The sequence below is a fragment of the Aspergillus terreus genome, genomic scaffold (genome assembly GCF_000149615.1).
Source record: "Aspergillus terreus NIH2624 scaffold_5 genomic scaffold, whole genome shotgun sequence".
Lineage (NCBI taxonomy): Eukaryota > Fungi > Ascomycota > Eurotiomycetes > Eurotiales > Aspergillaceae > Aspergillus > Aspergillus terreus.
This window is the reverse complement of record NT_165928.1, coordinates 1,264,399-1,282,329: the sequence shown is the minus strand read 5'-3', so window position 1 is coordinate 1,282,329 and position 17,931 is coordinate 1,264,399. Positions and strand designations below refer to the sequence as shown.

At 53.3% G+C, this 17,931-nt stretch overlaps 8 protein-coding genes across 8 annotated transcripts; 4 read left to right on the top strand and 4 right to left on the bottom strand.

The window, feature by feature from the left end:
- Positions 1 to 1,193: 1,193 nt before the first annotated feature.
- On the top strand, positions 1,194 to 3,795 carry ATEG_04009 (WD40 repeat and Utp12 domain-containing protein; the record flags this gene model as incomplete). The annotated part of the gene is made up of 2 exons (XM_001213187.1): positions 1,194 to 1,762; positions 1,839 to 3,795. The coding sequence occupies 2 exons, from the start codon at positions 1,194 to 1,196 to the stop codon at positions 3,793 to 3,795; spliced, it is 2,526 nt and encodes an 841-aa protein (XP_001213187.1).
- A 481-nt stretch (positions 3,796 to 4,276) lies between these two features.
- ATEG_04008 (WD40 repeat domain-containing protein) lies at positions 4,277 to 6,988 on the bottom strand (the record flags this gene model as incomplete). Its single annotated transcript, XM_001213186.1, has 3 exons — positions 4,277 to 5,883; positions 5,956 to 6,341; positions 6,636 to 6,988. 3 exons carry the CDS (start codon positions 6,986 to 6,988, stop codon positions 4,277 to 4,279), a joined length of 2,346 nt encoding a protein of 781 aa, XP_001213186.1.
- Positions 6,989 to 7,418: 430 nt separating this feature from the next.
- On the top strand, positions 7,419 to 8,676 carry ATEG_04007 (Rab geranylgeranyltransferase BET4; the record flags this gene model as incomplete). Its single annotated transcript, XM_001213185.1, has 3 exons — positions 7,419 to 7,557; positions 7,749 to 8,234; positions 8,306 to 8,676. The coding sequence occupies 3 exons, from the start codon at positions 7,419 to 7,421 to the stop codon at positions 8,674 to 8,676; spliced, it is 996 nt and encodes a 331-aa protein (XP_001213185.1).
- A 937-nt stretch (positions 8,677 to 9,613) lies between these two features.
- ATEG_04006 (putative GTPase activating protein (Gyp5)) lies at positions 9,614 to 12,380 on the top strand (the record flags this gene model as incomplete). Its single annotated transcript, XM_001213184.1, has 5 exons — positions 9,614 to 9,649; positions 9,711 to 10,119; positions 10,247 to 11,271; positions 11,327 to 12,268; positions 12,318 to 12,380. The coding sequence occupies 5 exons, from the start codon at positions 9,614 to 9,616 to the stop codon at positions 12,378 to 12,380; spliced, it is 2,475 nt and encodes an 824-aa protein (XP_001213184.1).
- A 455-nt stretch (positions 12,381 to 12,835) lies between these two features.
- On the bottom strand, positions 12,836 to 13,209 carry ATEG_04005 (Dabb family protein; the record flags this gene model as incomplete). Its single annotated transcript, XM_001213183.1, has 2 exons — positions 12,836 to 13,048; positions 13,108 to 13,209. 2 exons carry the CDS (start codon positions 13,207 to 13,209, stop codon positions 12,836 to 12,838), a joined length of 315 nt encoding a protein of 104 aa, XP_001213183.1.
- A 1,081-nt stretch (positions 13,210 to 14,290) lies between these two features.
- On the bottom strand, positions 14,291 to 14,767 carry ATEG_04004 (Ctf8 family protein; the record flags this gene model as incomplete). The annotated part of the gene is made up of 1 exon (XM_001213182.1): positions 14,291 to 14,767. The coding sequence occupies one exon, from the start codon at positions 14,765 to 14,767 to the stop codon at positions 14,291 to 14,293; it is 477 nt and encodes a 158-aa protein (XP_001213182.1).
- A 669-nt stretch (positions 14,768 to 15,436) lies between these two features.
- Positions 15,437 to 16,027, bottom strand: ATEG_04003 (Cnl2/NKP2 family protein; the record flags this gene model as incomplete). The annotated part of the gene is made up of 1 exon (XM_001213181.1): positions 15,437 to 16,027. One exon carries the CDS (start codon positions 16,025 to 16,027, stop codon positions 15,437 to 15,439), a length of 591 nt encoding a protein of 196 aa, XP_001213181.1.
- Positions 16,028 to 16,825: 798 nt separating this feature from the next.
- On the top strand, positions 16,826 to 17,881 carry ATEG_04002 (MRG family protein; the record flags this gene model as incomplete). The annotated part of the gene is made up of 3 exons (XM_001213180.1): positions 16,826 to 16,989; positions 17,123 to 17,354; positions 17,447 to 17,881. 3 exons carry the CDS (start codon positions 16,826 to 16,828, stop codon positions 17,879 to 17,881), a joined length of 831 nt encoding a protein of 276 aa, XP_001213180.1.
- Between the last annotated feature and the right edge of the window lie 50 nt (positions 17,882 to 17,931).

Genomic DNA, 17,931 nt, shown 5'->3' with positions numbered 1-17,931 from the left:
CCACGCAAACAGCCAATCGACGCGCCATCCATTGTTCGGCGCAAGGGCGCCAAGACAGTGGAATGTGTTCGGGAGGGTTGATAGAAGCCTGAAAATGCAAGATAAACAATGGCAGGAGGAAAGAGGCATCATTGAGAAGCCACATCACTACCTACCCTCTGGATTCTCTTGGCTCTGTTCCTTTTCGTGGACTTTATTGCAGTAAATGCAATGAATCGGTGCAGGTGGCTTCGTAGTCCAGAGTGGCGCCTGTCGCATCCCTTGTTTATTGATGATGGATGGTCTCAAAATCAAACACTCTCGGTCTGAAGTCGCAAGGCGTCTGGTTCATCCGACACTCCTGACGGGATTGATGCTGTGAGACGGTCAGCCTAGCCTTCCGTGTTGAATAGAGCCGCATCTTTTGTAAGGTCAGGGACCCGTTGTAGAGCACGGCTCTGCGTCACAAGCCAAACCAGATCAGTGGTGCGATGACTGGTGAAATCACTGTGTAAGCAATGTGAGTACAATGTATAAGTGTGCACTCCCGGAGTCTCGACGCAAGTTTGGAGATTTGGAGATTGTGCCTTGTGAGGAGAAGACGGGCCATAGAGAAGTCGAAACAGAGCAGAACAAGGCTAGAAGACATTGTACTCGGTACGGAGTCAATAGAGAGCACATTCGGAATGCGACTGGTGGACACTCTCACGACGGCATGCATAAGACTCGGATAGAATTCCGGCCAGCTTTTGAACAGACGACGTCTCACATCCGATCTGCCCAGTCGACACGGGAGGCTCTCGGGACGGAAACTGCGGACATGATCAATATAGGCCGAGTAACGTGAGACCGAAGTTGGAGTTAAAGACGGCGGTGCATATCGTCGTCGATACCAAAAACCAAGATCAAGCAAGATCAAGAAGCAAGAAAGCAAGAAAGAAAAGGAAGCCAAAGGGTTGATTAGATAAGACGAACTTGGAGCGGAACCGTGCTGCCAAGCTAAACCCCAACGGGTCAAGCGCATCGACCGACTCTCTACAGAACTTTTTTTTCCTTCTCAGTAACAACCGCCCAGAGAGACATCCCCAGCTGTCGCTCCGTGTAAAAGTGGGAGGTATCCTTTGTTTCGATCATTGTCGGGTGTCGATTCGGTGAAGTTCTCTCTTTTTATTTTCTTTCTCTCCTTTCCCCTCCCTCTACGCACGCCGGTAAAGATGGGCAAGAAAACGTCTCGGCCGCCCGCTTCGAAAACCTCCGCTGCGTCGCCTTCGGCGTCTGGCGTCACGTCTACGGGGAACAAGTCGTCGATCCTGAAGGCATCATTCGCCCCTTCGGACTATCAATTGGCGCTGTTTGCGTCAGTCATCCAAGGTCTCGACGGCCAGCACCTCCGAATCCACGACACGAACACCGGCCGATTACAATGTGAACATGTCCTCGGCCCCAAAGAGACCGTGACGTCTCTGGACTGGGGTTACTACCCGGGTAGACAGAAGGATCGCGATCAGCAGGCAAAGAAGAAGCGGAAGCGCCATTCCAATGTGAATGGTACGAGCGATGGATTCGACCAGGGAGATGTCGTCGTTGCTTTCGGTACCAGCGCTTCCGACATCCGCATGTACTCGCCCGCCGAAGACAAGATCATTGGAACCCTCGCAGGTGGCCATGACAAGGGCATCAAGGATTTCAAGTTTACTTTGAACCGACCGGGTCAAGAAGGATGGAGTATCGGCGGTGATAACAAGCTTGTGCAATGGGATCTACATACCGGAAAGAGCACAAGGTAAAGTATCTTTCTCAATTGCGCTCCTCAAGCCTTATATCTTCGGGGCAGCTCAGCTAATCAGGTATGGTCACAGGATCATCAACCTCCCCTCGACCGCATCGTTCACGAGCCTCGCTCGTCCTCTTCCTTCCAAACCCCCGGTCCTCTGCGCATCTCAAACGCCATACATAATCAGCACTGAGGATGGCGAGGCTCCGCTTTCTTTCCCTGCGATGCGCAACCCAGTCCATACTCTTCTCACGTCATCTACGGAGTCCTTCTCGACGGGGCTCTTCCTGGCGTCCGATAATGACCGTTATATCAATGTCTTTGATTCCCAAACTCAGAAGCTCGTGATGAACCTCGTGGCTGATAAGGAAATCTCTTCCCTGTCGTTGTATTCTGGACATGCGGGTCAGCCCAATACGTTGGAGAAGCAGGTCCTTGCTGTCGTGACCGGTGACGGTACCGTCGAGCTGTTTACCAGACCGTTTGTCCAGCCCGCCAAGAACACCACTAGCCTCAAGGCGCGAGGCAAACAAATGACCCGGAGAGCAGAGTCATCCATCCAGGTCATCCAATCCGATGAATCCGATGCGCTTGTGTCAGTGGTAGCTACGTCCTTTCAGGGTCCCGACTTGTTGATCGCCTGGGCCGAAGGAGGTGTCATTCCGGTTTTCGAGCGCGTCCGGCTGCTCAATGACGATACCGACGAACTGGCATTCAGTGGTACAAAGAAGATCCCCAAGACCAAGTCTAGCTCGGTCCTCGCATCAGCAACAACAAATAAGACGAGAAACGCGGTGGAAAGCCGGGTTGACGAGACCAGAGTCGTTGCGGAGCAGGGCAATTTGGTGGATGATGATGATGTCGAGATGCAGGATTCGAAGCAAGACGCCTCCGATAGCGATGATGACAACGAATCGGAGGACGAACAACCGAAGAAGGCGACAGAGGCCAAGGAATCCAAGCAAAAGGAAGCCGACAGCGATATCGAAATGGACAATGCGGCGGAATCTGATGCGGAGGAGGAAGAAGAAGAAACCGGGGAGCCGTCTTTTGGCGAGCTTCTGCGGGCTCACTCGTCGAAGGAGGTTGACGTCGAAGCAGAGCTGGAGGATGACACTCGCCTGGGTGCCCTCGTCCCCGGTAAGCCCAACGCAGCGGTTCAGCAGATTCCTTCCGGGGTTTCGCTTTCCACCGTCCTCACTCAGTCGCTCAAGACCAACGACAATGCCATGCTGGAGTCGTGCTTCCAAACGGGCGATCTCTCCATGATCCGGACGACCATCCAACGCCTGGACTCTTCTCTCGCCGCCACTCTCCTCCAGAAACTCTCCGAGCGCCTGTCCTCCCGGCCCGGTCGGTACGGTCACCTCCTCGTGTGGGTACAGTGGACCTGCGTCGCCCACGGTGGAGCCCTCGCGGGCAAGCGGGAACTTCTGAAGCGCATGGCGACCTTGTTCAAGGTCATGGATCAGCGCTCGTCGAGTCTGCCCTCCTTGCTCCTGCTCAAGGGTAAGCTCGACATGCTGGATGCCCAGCTCGGACTGCGGGAGTCGATCAACAGCCACGCAGAGGGCGTCGAAAGCGAGGACGAGGAGAACGTGATCTATGTCGAGGGACAGGAGGACCTGGAGGACGAGGACAGCGATGCAGACACAGCGAAACACACGGCCACGCCGCGGACCAAGCTGATTCGCGACCAGACCTTCGACGAGGACGAGTCGATGATGAACGGCGTACAGTCTGGCGCCGACGAATCCGACGAGGACGAGGAGGGCAGCGATGAGGAGGAGGAAGAGAACGAGGACGTGTTCGACGTCGAGGCAGAGGAGTCGGCCGGTTCTTCCGACGCGGAAGAGTCGCCCGACGAAGATGCAGATGAGGACGAGGACGAGGACGCTGAGAGCGTGGGCTCGCTGGCGGATTTCGTCGCCGACACCGAAGACGAGGAATCGGGAGATGAAGAACCTGCTTCCCAGCCACCATCCAAGAAGGCCAAGTTGGGTGGTGGTGGAGGAAAGGGGAAGAACAAGGCCAGAAAATAGATTAGATTTATACCCTGGTTCTTCTGATCGCTTGTCTTTTGGAGTTTTGTGCCGCCTGTCCTGTGTTATAAAAAGTGAGAAATTTTCCTTCGATCTCTTTCTTTCTTCCGTCTGTTTTGTTATACGCCCATCTAGAGGGGGACATGTTTATATTCTTGCATCAGCCTGACCCGGCGCTGTGTAGGTAGTTGTAACTTGGAAACATTTACCGGTAATATATCTCCATGGTCTTCCCCAAAGCCTCCGTTGCCTACAAGATTTGTATGGAACCGAAATATCTGGTATGATTAGGAAGGTCACCTTTTTGCTGGATACGCGATCTGCACAGCAACAGCCCATTTAACTATGTATGGGGAAACAATCATAACGATATCGAGCTTGTAGTGGCCAGCGCACATGGACCTGCTTCTATCTATACTACTCCGATAAGGATATCGATTTCCGCAAACAAAAACACCAGGTTCGCTTCTGTAGCGGTTCATCAGCGGATTATTTCCTCTCCAGTCTTCTCCAATCCCTCCAGGCCCTCAAGGATCTCGCTCCCCCCGTATGGTCCCGAATCCGAAGCGACGTTCCTCCTCGAGTTGCTCCATACCTCGTGGAATTTGACGGTGTGATCGCTAGATGCTACAATAATGCATCCTTCGTCCATGGTGCGGGAGCACCACAATCCACCCTCTTTCGCCCTGGGTTGCGTCGATGTCCGTTCTAAAGGTGCACTTTGTCTGCGCTGGTTCGACTCGGCTCTTGGCCCTCGCACAGAAGAATCATCCTGAATCTCTAGTCTATGATAGAGGTAGATTGGCACTCGGCATGGATAACTAATGGCGCAGAGGGCGCGTCCACAGTCAATTGTACGGTCAGTCTCCAGCGGACCTCTCCAACTAGTACCATAGGGACCCCATGGGATCGCAGAAATCTGCTCGCAGCTGGGCCAGGCAAAGACGGCAATTCGGAATGGATGCTCAGGGTTGGAGAATCCGAAGGTAGCAACGATTTCTCGTCTTGTCCTGCTCCATATGAGACCAGTCACTTGTGCGTAGACCTTGATGGTGGCGAGACAAGCACCAGATGGGGTGTGGTAGAAATGAATGGCGCGATCATTCGAACCTCCCCCTGTTGCCAAAAGCGAGGGTTGCCATGGTGCGAACGCAATCGCCTTGACAGCTGCACCATGATCCAGACGATGTTTCTGGTAATTCGTTGGGATCATGGCCGTTCGGGTGCGCCCAGAGATAACAGTTCCTGCGTAAGCTATGAGGCTCTTTGACATGGCATCCATAGTGACTTGACCCGAGCTTTGCAAAACCGATGCAGCAAGATAGTCCCTATCGGAGTCTTGATCGTTATCAGTAGGGGAGTAGGTGGAGTTATTGTCACTTTCGGTCTGAGCAGTGAAATCGGCTGGTACCCTAAACTCTCCCGGGGGTATGATATTTTGCAATTCAAAAATCAAGCATGCATTGTCGTTGCCGCCCGTCGCAAGATATGTTCCATCTGGCGACCAAGATATGCCGCAAACTTGCTGTGAGTGGGCTGATATTTTGGCAAGGAGCGTCATAGAACCCTCCCATCCAAGCTGGGCTTGTTCATCATCGGGCCACTCCACCGAATAATACCAGATATAGCCAAGGTCATCGCCTACAGCAAGGTCTTCGGTGTCCACCTCGGCGTTCTTGAAACGCTCAGATAGCCTCCGTGTTTTGGACTGCTTAAATGCCACGCAGGTGATGCTATTTGGGTGACTGACCTCAAAGCGCGCCTCGGAGTCGAAAGTGCTCCACAGTGATAGTAACCCAGATCGCCTGCCAACAGCTAGGATGCTTTTTCTGCCATTTTCTGATGAGAATGAGAGAGAGCTCACGTAGTTCGAGGGAAGTTGGTCGCTGAAAGGTGGGTGTTGCACACCGAACTCATCAGACCAGAGATAAACTTCAGACGCAAGGGCAACGGCAAGAATCCCAGAAACTGAAGAATACGCTAGTGTTGAGCAATAAAAGTCATCACGGAGTCCAGGTGCATCTAGCACACGAAATGGCAGAGTTGGAACGACGGTGGCCTTGTCATCTTCTTTTGAAGGCGCCGTCCCTACATGCAGTATCATTAGTGGCAATAACATTGTAGGTCACAGACTATCAGGCCGTGAGCTTATGTACTTACAACAGTCTTGTCCGGCTCGCCTCCAAGCACTGTTCTCCCACACCAAAGGGGAGAATCGTTCAAAGTCCGGCTTCGCCGGACATGGTGTGAATTCCAGTAGAGGCCAACACTTGGAGTTCTTGAGAAGTCTCTTAGATCGGTCGATATCCAACGCGAGAGCTAATCTTGCCTCATGTTTCTTCTTTTCGTATTCTCGTTGCTCATTAGCTGGAGTTGCCTGTGGCAGGAATTTTGCCGTATACATGCGAGCTGTAGTGCCTCTCGCAAGGACACTTCCCGAACCCCCAGAGGCGCCATTGGGTCGTCTTCCTAAGGCAGCAGCCACTCCACCAACACGCCAGACAGCTCCAGCACTGACGTGCCTCAAGGAACCAGTAGCTTGATGGCTATGCTGAGTAGTTATAGCGGCATCGGTGACAAGGCGGGGAGTATTATGAGGACTGCGAAGCTGATCAGACGCCATCCTTGGACTGCTTGCCGCTCTTCCCTGCCATGTCACCATGAATGGGTCTTCTCTATTTAACCGACGTCTTAGCATCTTTTCTTCAGGACTTAGCTCTTCAGTGCTCTGTCCCACGTGAAATGTGGTGGAGGGTGGTGTAGTAAACTCTCGAACTGGAATGAACCGGTCCAAGGGCATAGAATCCCCGGGCGGAGTTTTGTTTGGCGTATTAGCGCACCTCCTAGGTCTATCATGAAGCCTCTTGACCGGACTCTGTGGTTCGGGAACAAATGCCACGGGTTCTCCTCCCATTATCCCAGTCTCATCACTTGAGACCTGGCCCTCCTGCGGCCGGGGAGGAGATGGAAGGGACCGACGAACATCAACATTTCTGAAGAAAGACAGTTCGTTATGCTTGGTGGGATTGAAGTGCATACGGTGAACCAGGAAGGGAGGAGGAGTCGTAGGACGACTGCTTATCACAGACTCGTCTTCATCTGAGGAGTCTAGAATAAGCCCCGGCGTAGGCGGAGTAAAGATTGAGGAGACCGATTCCTGAGACAGAGGGGTATCCGAACACGACTCCGCCATTATGACCATTAAGTCTCATCCTCGCCTATCGCGGGTGATTTGAACGAAAGCTAGCTGTGTGTGATCAGCGATAACGGCAGGGCCCCGAGGGTCGGCTGGGAGGCCAAGGGAATGGAATGTCGAGCCCTGTTGATAAAATACTTGAACATGAATGTAAAGCTAGTTCACTCGGGTATAGCGCAAGCTTTGCTCGGGTAGCAGAGAGAGTGGTTTGGCGATGAGAGGAGATGTGCCTACCATCTAGATCATTTGTATACAACGTCACGTGATCGTTCCCCGATACGGAAGGTGGCCGTCCGCTTCCTTATCCAGTCAAGCGTGGTTATTGAACACGACCTGCGCTCTGGAGCTACGAACATACCTAGGTAACTGTCTTTTTCACAACCAAAAGGTTGATCCGTCAAGGGAAGCACTCCTCCTCTCACTCATCATGGCGAGTGTAATTCTCCCCTTCCCTCGCTTCCGTAATAAAGCCACTAACGGCTGGATCGGCAGCATGGGATTCCCCGCTACAATGTACAAGAGCGCACCGAAGCAGCTCGGCAGCAAGAACTTCGCAAGATTGAGAAGTACCAAGAATTGGATCGCTTAGTTCATGAAAAAGTGCGCGGATCTACTCCATCCAAGGCAAATCATTTCCAACTGACAGGATCTCCCTAGATCGCAAACCATGAATACACGACAGAAACGTTGCGACAAATCTCCGATTTACTGACCAAGAATCCAGAGTATTATACTGTATGGAATTATCGCCGTCAAGTCTTGCAGCACGAGTTCTCGAAGGCGGCAGAAGCCGTTTCCAATGAGACTGCAGTAGACGAAATCGCCGCCCTGATCAAGCATGACTTGCAGTTTTTGATCCCTCTCCTACGGAGCTTTCCCAAGTGTTACTGGATCTGGAATTACCGACTATGGCTTCTTGACGAAGCCAAACGGCGACTCCCCCTACCTCTCTCCCGTCGGCTATGGGAAGAGGAACTAGCGCTCGTGGGGAAGATGCTGAGCTTGGACAGTAGAAACTTCCACGGCTGGGGCTACCGGCGGTTTGTCGTGGAATCGCTTGAGAAGCTTGACGATGAAACGGGTACAATCAGCATGACCCAGTCGGAATTTGACTACGCGAAGAAAATGATCGGGACGAATCTGTCCAACTTCTCGGCGTGGCATTATCGCACGAAACTTATCCAACGGTTGTTGAACGAAAAGTCTGCCGGTGACGAGGAGCGTCGAAAGATGCTTGATGACGGTAAGGCTCCTCTGAAATAGTTCGCTGTCTGAGGATGAAATTGGGCCCTGCTAACATCCTGGATGTGACAGAATTGGAGCTCATCCACCGTGCGCTCTGTGATCCGTATGACCAGTCATTGTGGTTCTATCACCAGAATTTAATGTGCAACTTTGACCCGACCATCTCAGAACAGACGATGGCACCGAATCTGAGCACCGCGGAACGGACAGCGTATCTACGACAGGAGATCGAGGAGATCCAGGATATGCTTGACGGGGCGGAGGACTGCAAATATATCTACCAGGCGTTGATTGAGTGCACATTATTACTGTCGAAGGTGGAAGGTCGTCTCGCCAGTGGTGACCAGGAGAAGGTCCTGAGCTGGCTCTCGGAACTAAAAAAGCTGGACCCGCTGCGGCACGGACGCTGGCTTGATTTCGAACGATCGCTGTGCGTGTAAGCATCTGGACAACCCCCCTTGCTTCTCTCCCTCTCGATCACTTGACTGTGGCGATTTTTTGGGTATTCGGAGTGCTAGGGCCGATTCTTACTGGTGAGGAAGAGCTCCGGGTGGCCCTGGGAAGTGCGGGAGTTGAAGTGGGACCGATAAGTCCCAATCCATGGATGAGAAAGGGGGAAAGAGAGTTGGACAAGTAGGTTGTTAGTTCCCTGGGGTTTGCTTCGAGCCATCGCGCTGGAGAAGATATCAAGAGGAAGTGGACTAGACAGCATGCTCCGTACTTCTATGGAATAAGTCAAGGCTGTCAAGGCATGTTGTGTTGTTGACATACCAACGTCCAAACATTGGATGTGTTGATATGCGGTGCACGAGGACGAAGAGATGCTGTGTTCGGAATCACCGTAAAAGCCATTAACCGTCTATAGTTAAACGACGAGATGAAAGAAGGGAGGGGGAATCAGTAGACTCAAGTATACTTGTAGACGACCGTTGAGGGAGATCAACCATGGGGGAAATAATGGAAATTAACGGGGTCGAGACCCGCCAAGCCCTCATCTTCCTTGACTCCCTCTTTCTCTCTGTTCCAACAACTCTCCTTCTTCCCCTCCACCTCCATCGCTATCCATTTTCCCTTTCCACTGGTGGTTGGGGGACTCTGTCACGGCTGTGGTGCGCCAATTTTCCTCGTTCTGACTCCTCATACTCCCCCGGACCCTCATCGTCTCGTCCCGTTTCACCCTGGTGGCTTCCGCGTGTTCCCTCCCTACCATCCCTATCATGGCCCTGCCGTTCTAATCCGACCTCCCTATCGTCGATCTCGCCTCCCCGTTAAGTATCGCGTTGATTGCGAACTACCCCGGCTCGAACTTTTCATTAGTCGTGTTGCTTTCGTCCCACCTACGACTCTCCGTGACCTGTGTTGGTCGAGATATTTATCATGTCTTCCCGACGGAATAGTAAAGACTACGAAGGGGTAAGTCCGAAACACTTATGTCTTCCTAAAGGGAAATGACCCTGACCATATGGTAATCTAGGATGCTTTCGATGACGCCCCCGAAGCCCCTAATACGCTCTCCGTTTCCATTCCACAGAGTGCTTCCACGCGATCTCTAACAGACAGCCCTCCAAGCGCCTCGGCACCTCCCCCTCAATTACCTCCTGCTTCCCAAGACGAGGAGAAGAAAGATATCGAGTCCGAAGATGCTCTTTCAGATCGACCGTCGGAATCGGAGGAAACTCCTCGCAAACAGAAGATTCACAAGTCTCCCTTGTTGACGGCTCACCGTCTGTCCACCACATCCCTCGACGAGGTAAACCTGGCCGGCGGGGGCAAGGAAGACGGACCCGAAGACGGAAACGACGATTTCAAGCTCACATCTCCACCCCCGTTACCCTCCAGGGACTCAACATCGACACAGGGCTCCCGCCTGCAGGGGTTGTCCGGTAATCTCCCCTCCGTGCCGTGGGCCCCTCCTCCCGGTCAATAAGAACCCAGCGCCTGCCGCTCCTCCGCCACCGCCATCCCGCAAACTCACCGGACCCTTCGCATGGCTGTCTCGAAGCTCTACAGGAAATCGGGAGGTGAAGTCGCCTCCTCCGCCGCAAACCAACCGTCGGAACACCGCCGCATCTGTATCGACACTCTCCAGCAACCCAGAACTGGCCGGCCGGTTCCCAGATGGAGACGATGCAGATGGTGTCAGAAGACCGAGGGTGAATAGTCTGAAGGATCAATTCAAGATGCTTCGAATGCGGGAGGAAGGTCTAGTTCCGGAGAATGACGGTGCAAGTGTCGCGTCAGGACGTGGAAGTATCAGTCATTCCGCCGGAAGCCCTCCTCCAAGCATCCCTGAAGAAGGCGTGAATGACTCCGCGCCAGTCTCGGCAACTTCGCCGCCGAATGTCCCCTCAACCGTCAACCCCAATCTCGCGCCTGGGACAGTGTCCGGCTTCTCAGCTTCGGCAACGGACGCATCGGCCCCTGTGGACTGGGAGATGTGGCAACAATTGGTCAATCATGGTGCCCAGGCTTTGAAAGGCGCCCATGCGGAAGAACTGAACGCGGCTATCAAACGAGGAATTCCCCAGACTATTCGAGGTGTCATCTGGCAAGTCCTGGCCGAGAGCAGGAACCCCGAGCTTGAGGACACTTACAGGGAGCTCGTTGCCCGGGGCACCGACAAGGAAAAGCCACGGTCCCCCAATGGCACTCTCAATGGCAGCGCAGAAAAGGATTCAGTGGCTTCGTCGTCTCGCTCGTCTATTCGTTCAGAACGCTCAGCCTCCGTGGCCCAATCGATCAATGGAACGTCACCGAGTCCTTCGCACGAAGTTGATCCCGAGAAGTTGACCAAGGAGCAAGCGGCTAGCGAGGCAGCTCGAAAGAAGAAGGCAAAGGAGGATGCAGCTGCTTTGCAGAAGCTAGAAAAGGCTATCCGACGCGACCTTGGAGCTCGCACCAGCTATTCTCGCTACTTTGTCTCGCAGGGAAATCAGGAAAGTTTATTTGGCTTATGCAAGGCATACGCATTGTATGACGAGGCTGTTGGATATGCCCAGGGCATGAATTTTATCGCTATGCCGTTGTTATTCAACGTAGGCTTTACCCCTGCGCCCTACTGACACGAAGTCAAATGCTAATGCCTTTCAGATGGACGAGGTAGAGGCATTCTCGCTTCTTGTCAGGCTAATGAACCATTACGGCTTGCGAGAGATGTTCATCCAGGACATGCCCGGACTTCACAGGAGCCTGTATCTCTTTGAGCGTCTTCTTGAGGATATGGAGCCCGCCCTCTGCTGTCACCTTCATCGGCGTGGGGTCAATCCTAAGTTGTACGCAACTCAGTGGTTCCTGACCCTCTTCGCCTACCGGTTTCCCTTGCAGCTGGTTCTTCGCGTCTATGACCTCATCTTCGAGGAGGGACTGGAGACTACCATTTTGAAGTTCGCGCTTGCTATTATGCGCCGAAATGCGGAAACTCTTCTAGGCATGAAAGACATGACCCCGCTGACGACATTCCTCAAGGAGCGGTTGTTTGACGTCTATATTGACAAGCAGCCATCGCCGTCCTCGATCCTGGAGTCTGGGTTCTTTGGCAGCTCGGGAGCCGCTGACAAGGAGATCTATCGTGCCGACATTCTAGTCCAAGATGCATGTGCCATTGTGCTGGAGCCTGAAACCATCCGTGCGTATACAGCTGAATGGGAGGAGAAAGTACGGTCAGAAAAGGAGCGCGAGCAGGAGCTAGAAACCCTGAGGTACACTGTGGCGACGCAGAGCGCTCGCGTTCGGCTACTTGAAGAGCAGGCGGAAGCCTCTGACAAGGAACACGTTCAGCTTGCCTCGGAACTCATCCACCTGAAGGTCGAAAATGAAGAACTGACCGACATGAATGATGCGCTCAAGATGCAAGTCACGGAGCTGAAGAATGTGGTGGACAAGCAGCCAGCCGAGGTGGAAGAGAAGCTTCGGACTGAAATGGACCGCATCATGAAACGGAACCTGGAGGTGCAGAACGAGAATCGGTCCTTGGTTGAACAGATGGCGGAGATGGAGAAGGAGCTCGTCCAAACCAAGATGGAATCGGCTGAGGTAAGGATCATGGCCTTTCCTCGATGGTATACACTAACAGTGTGTCCAGGTCCACGAGAAGTACGAGAACCTCCAGCAGAAATGGAACGATCTCCGAAGGGCTCTTGATTAGGGTCATCATATTCGACGTTGCCATCCGCAGCAAAGGCGAGATTAACATTGTATCACCATCTTCTTCGACTTGCCAACTCGATTCTGGTCCGAATGCCAGGTATGATCAGGCATTGTATGCGATATTTCTTCATGTCATGTATTGGTGTAGCACTGGTTGTGTCGTCTCCTCTATGTTGAATGCTCAACTGCTCAAATCTTTGTTGGTTGATTGGTTTTGTCCGACTGTGTCTGACGGGTTGTTTTGATGGTCTTGCGGTTTGCGATTTGCGATGTGGGCTGCCTACCTAGGCTACGCGGAACGGATCCCGATGCATACATGGTATGCAGTGTATATCATGGAATAGATATTATCTTCTTGCAGCGGTTCATTCGAAACAAGATGTCTATCATGTTCTACCCTCATAGATCCTCATAGCTTAAATCATCATAATTCCATACACACAAGAATGTTATTTACAGGATGTTCTCGAAGAACGTGGTCAGGACGTCCTCGCGCACGGGACCAGCCACGGCCTTCAGGGCCTTGTGCGCCTCACACTCGTTGTCGTAGTACTGCATGTCCTCCATCGACGCGAAGGTCGTCTTGACGGAGATGTTGAAGCCCTTGTTGCGGGGATCGGGGATGGAGGCGCCGACGGCAGCGCTAAGGATGTAGGGCTTGCCATCCTGTCATCTCCTGTTAACACCGGCGCTCTCCTGGACAAGTCCAGGTCGTTAATACACACCTTCACAGCCGTCTTCGCCAACACCTTGTACTGCTCCAGGACGCGGTCCCGGTCCGCCTCATTGGGGATCTTGAAGAGAGTGATACGCTCGATGGGGGCCATTGTGGTTGTCGGTTGCGAACTGAGTCGATGTAAGAAGTGAGGGGGAGAAGAGCGAGAGTACCGAGATACACGGAGGTGGGACAAGGGAGCAATCGTAGTGGGAGTCGAAGGGGGAACCCTTCCGCGGAGGAGGATCCGTCGGGTCATTTATACCTCCCCTCTGTGTTCTCCACGAACGTCTCTCTGCTACCTACGCGGGGTACAGTCGGGTAATGGACATGGCCCCCCCTGGACTCCCAGTCTAGATCCGACGGAAATCGGGCCGGTTAGAGCCGGATATTGGGGGCGGATGAGGCTGGTGGTGTTGTTGCGGCTTTTACATCGAGCAATCGCAATGCAATCAGGTATGGCATGGATATATCCAGATGCTGGTCTGCGTATACAACCGGTTGAGACTGTGTATTTCCCCTCAATGCATGTCGTGTTGGAGAAGCAGTGCGGAATCTCCCCGCGCCCGGGTTCCGCCCGGGTATCTCTTTTGTCGTCTGTTTGTCGGTATCGTTCCGGAGTATACAATGAACAAAAGAATATGCATTATATGGAAAGTAAAGTTTTGTAGGGTTTGTGTATGAGCGAGTTCGTTCAAAACCTGGCTGTACTAGAATACGTGTGCTGACTTATTCACTCATACATCTAAGCTACTCATCTCCAGAAGATAGCTGAAGCACAGAGCTTTCTGCAGCTTCGTCTCTGCCATCACACTGTCTTCTGAAATGCCTGTAAATAGATCCAGCATGTACCTAGAGGCTGCGATGAGCAGTACCTTCTTCCTCCAAGTAGTCCCGTAATCATCGAGAACAAGTCCCAGAAATCCCCGTCCTGGATCAGAAGACTGCAATTCGCTCCTCAACTCGCTCTCATGTCGCCCGTCCCTACCAAGTGGAAACCGGATTAGGTCACCTCGAGATGACACACGATCGCCGGTAGCCTGTGTTTTGCAGTGTTCATGGTCGAAAGTTGCGTCGTGTCTGTCCGGACCTCTCTTCGACGTGACGATGTGCAGACAGGCGAGTGCAACAGCCAACGTCGTAGAACCCGAGTCGCGGAGCCCCGATCACGTAAATTAGAGCGGCGTCCCTAATCAAACATCATTGACAGGTTCCGGCCGGTTCTTAAACAGCAGCCTGTACTTGACAATCTCCACAATCTCCAACTGCTCACCCTCCGCCTCAGCCAGATCCGCCTGCGGGCGCCGCTGCACCACGGCCAGTGGTTGCGCCAATTTCTTCACCTCCCCTGTCATGCGCTGGTATCGCCCGACGAACAGGTAGACCCGCTTCATCCACTTGGTGTCTTCCGGCGGCGTCGTCTGCGGGCAGTAGTCCGGGAACATGAGCTTGCCGATGGGGGTCTCGAATGTGAGGGCGTTTGGATCGGAGGAGTCGTCCATCCGCTCTTGTTCCGGGCCATTGCCCTGGCCTTCCTCCGAGGGAACGTTGATGGTGCCTTGGAGCTCGAGAATTGCCAGACCGGACGGCGTCTGGAGGAGCGGAGGGAGAGGGTTCGTCAGGGAATTGGTCGAGGCGGACGCGCGCGGGTGAAGAGGAATCGATGGCATATTGAGGTATGATATAGTGGTTATTCTTGTGTCGAGTCAACTAGCCAGGGTTATAACTCGTTGGACGTGGATGTTTGGGACTGTACTCAGTGTACTCGGTGCAATTCTGACGCGGGGAAGTTGCGGATGAAAAGACGCGACTTGGCGCGTTCGTGTCCCCACATGATCTTATCGCATCGCTATCTCTATATGAACAAAAGTTGGTGCATTCTAGCATACATTCTCAGTATTTGCTATTTATTCGCAAATTACTCTCCACCGACTCGCCAGGCGTATAGTGTCAAGATACATCTTCTATCGCTGTCGCAAGTCAATGAGTGTCACAGCGCCCGGCCCCTGGAGCCGCGATAAGGATCAGTGTAGAGCCAGGGTCATCTGGAGTCTTTGAAGAGCCTAGGCAAATCGAATTGATGGTGCCTCTTAGAGCGCTAATCTCTGGCATCAGCCGTGTCAGTTGGATTGAGATAGTCCTCCTCGTGGTGTACTTCTCACTTCAGTCTGGTCAAGACCCATTCCAACCCTATGGCAATACCTCGCCAGGCATCGCATAGTAGCGAGATACTCACGTAGCCAAGGCGCTTCGAATATGTATGTCATTCGAGCCCCGTTTGGTGTTACGCGACAAACGGAGCGCGAAACATTACCCCTCCCGAGACGCCGTTGGTAGGCCTAAGGTTCACGATAACAGGCATCCTCGAGGTTCTTGAGGCCCCTGATAGCTTCCTTCACGACTTCTTCACCGGTGGTACCCGCAGGGCCTTGCATTTTCCCATATCGAAGGTCGCTTAGCTCACCAGCGGTGGTGTTCAGTTCAGCAAGGAGAGTTGACGCGTTCTGGTCCACTTCGGCGATCTCACTTTCAACGCTGGCGCACGCCGACTCCATCGCCGAAAGGAGACTCGACACCGAATGGTAATCGTTTCCTGCCGCAGTGGACGGCTGTCCGAAGAGCTGGACGTCCACGTCCATTTCGCGTTGGTCGTGGATACTCACGCCATCGATGCCGGTTTTCATGATGGATCGGCGCAGCTCCGCTTTTTGGTTCTCCCCTTGGCGGGCTTCCGTGTCAATGTTGCTATTGACCAGGTCCATGTCTTGCTCGCGAACCTGTTGCAGCTCGCGATAGAGGACTCTGATCTGCGGATGAGACCGGAGCCTTTTCGGGAAGAGGTCTGTAAACTGTTGTAACGAGATGACCGTTGGCAAGGACGCCGGAGACAGCAGGAAATTGCTGAGAATGGAGGTCTCGGACGGCGCCATGATGAAACAGATAAACTGAATTGTTCTATCCCCTCTTCCTTGCGATATTAATCGATTGACTCTCCTCTTTATGGGGCCCTGTCGTCATGAGTTGTGGGTTGAACAAGTGGACGATGGACGAAGAAGACCCCAAAGACCGTAACAGAAGATGTAGCAGAGAATCCACAGTCCAGCTAGTCTAGTCCAACAGTCGGGGAGGAGAAGCGGGTCGAGCAGAATGGGAGGGAGAAGAAGAAGAGGAAGTTGAAGATGGCGGGTTGGGCGGACAAGGAAAACACGCGTTACCAAATCAAGTGGTTCCGCTTCCCTTTCTTTTCTCCCAACGCGCCAACAGCCAGACTGATAACCACGAGCTCACCCTCTACAACACCATATTTTGGTCTCGTCTTTCCGTCTTCTTCCTCGCGTAGTCGCCATCTTACGCGCTGTCGGTCTGCAGCAAGGTTTACTTCACGGCATCTCTGGTGTGCTGTTCGCCCCGAATCCCGCCACCATCCTGTATCTCTGGCTCGCATGTGTTAAAGCCACCGTGCTGATACACCAGTCTTGAGAGAGACTTGAAGCCAAAGATCACTCTTGAAAAGTCGCGTTGACGACCGCAGTCTGGCAATCTCGAACAATTGCCGACTTGGCCTTCTTTCATTGCCGTCCAAGACTCCCGCACGTGCTGCTTGAAGCTGATCTGGCTTCCAACCTGCGGCTACTTTAGTCAGTGGCTGGGACTTCAGCAGCCGACTTCCTTCTTCTCTTCTACCGCGATCGATTTTCGATCTGTGCATCTCTTCCGGCATCTTCATCATGGCGCCATCAAGTCAAATGACTTACCACAAGGACGAGCGTGTGCTCTGCTTCCACCATGAGATTCTGTACGAGGCCAAGATCCTTGATACCAGACACACCGACCCCGACGACCGCAAGAGCCCGCACGAGTATCTCGTGCACTACAAGGGCTGGAAAAACACGTGCGTATGCCCTTTGTTTCGCTGTCCTTTGATCCCATCTGCATGCTTTGGTTTTCGCCCTGTCGCCAGACACGGGGACTGCCTCTCCACCCATCTCGTTCCCGTACGCAGGACTGTGCTGACCCCGCTCCAGCTGGGATGACTGGGTGCCACAAGATCGCCTCCGCAAGTTCACGGAGGAGAACCGGGAGCTCGCCACCACGCTCCGCCGTGAGGCGGAGGCTGCTTTTCGCCAGAAATCAACCAAGGCTTCGGCGAAGAAGCGAGGGGGCTCCGATCGCAGTTCGGCCCGGGGGAGCGAGGAACGACAGATGTCCGTTTCCGCCCGCGGGACCAAGAGAGGGAGAGACAATGACATAGAAAAGGTAAGTCAGTTTAGATCGCGGCCTTTACTACCTGCGGACCTGTGTACATCAACGGGGCATGCAGCCTGCAGAACCTGGCTAATGCGCTATAGGAGGACAATTTCTACACGCGTCCATCTGTGAGAATTGTCATGCCCGATAACCTAAAGTCGCTTCTTGTGGACGACTGGGAGAACGTCACGAAGAATCAGCAGGTGGTAGCTCTGCCGGCCAAGGCTTCCGTCAATCAAATCCTGGAGGACTACCTCACGGAGGAGAAGACCAAGCGCGCAAGTGAAGCCGAGGTGGATGTCCTGGAAGAGGTCGTCATGGGAATCAAGGAGTACTTCGACAAGTCGCTCGATAAGATTCTATTGTACCGATTTGAACGCGAACAGTACCGCGCGGTGCGGAAGAAGTGGGAGGCGTCGACCGGCGAGCTGGCCGGCAAGGGGCCCCTAGATACCTATGGTGCAGAGCATCTGACGCGTCTTTTTGGTATGTCCCTCTTTCTTCCGTCGTTCGAGCCGATGGACAACTTGAGCTGACATGGAACAGCCACCATGCCCGAACTCATCGCCCAGACGAATATGGACCT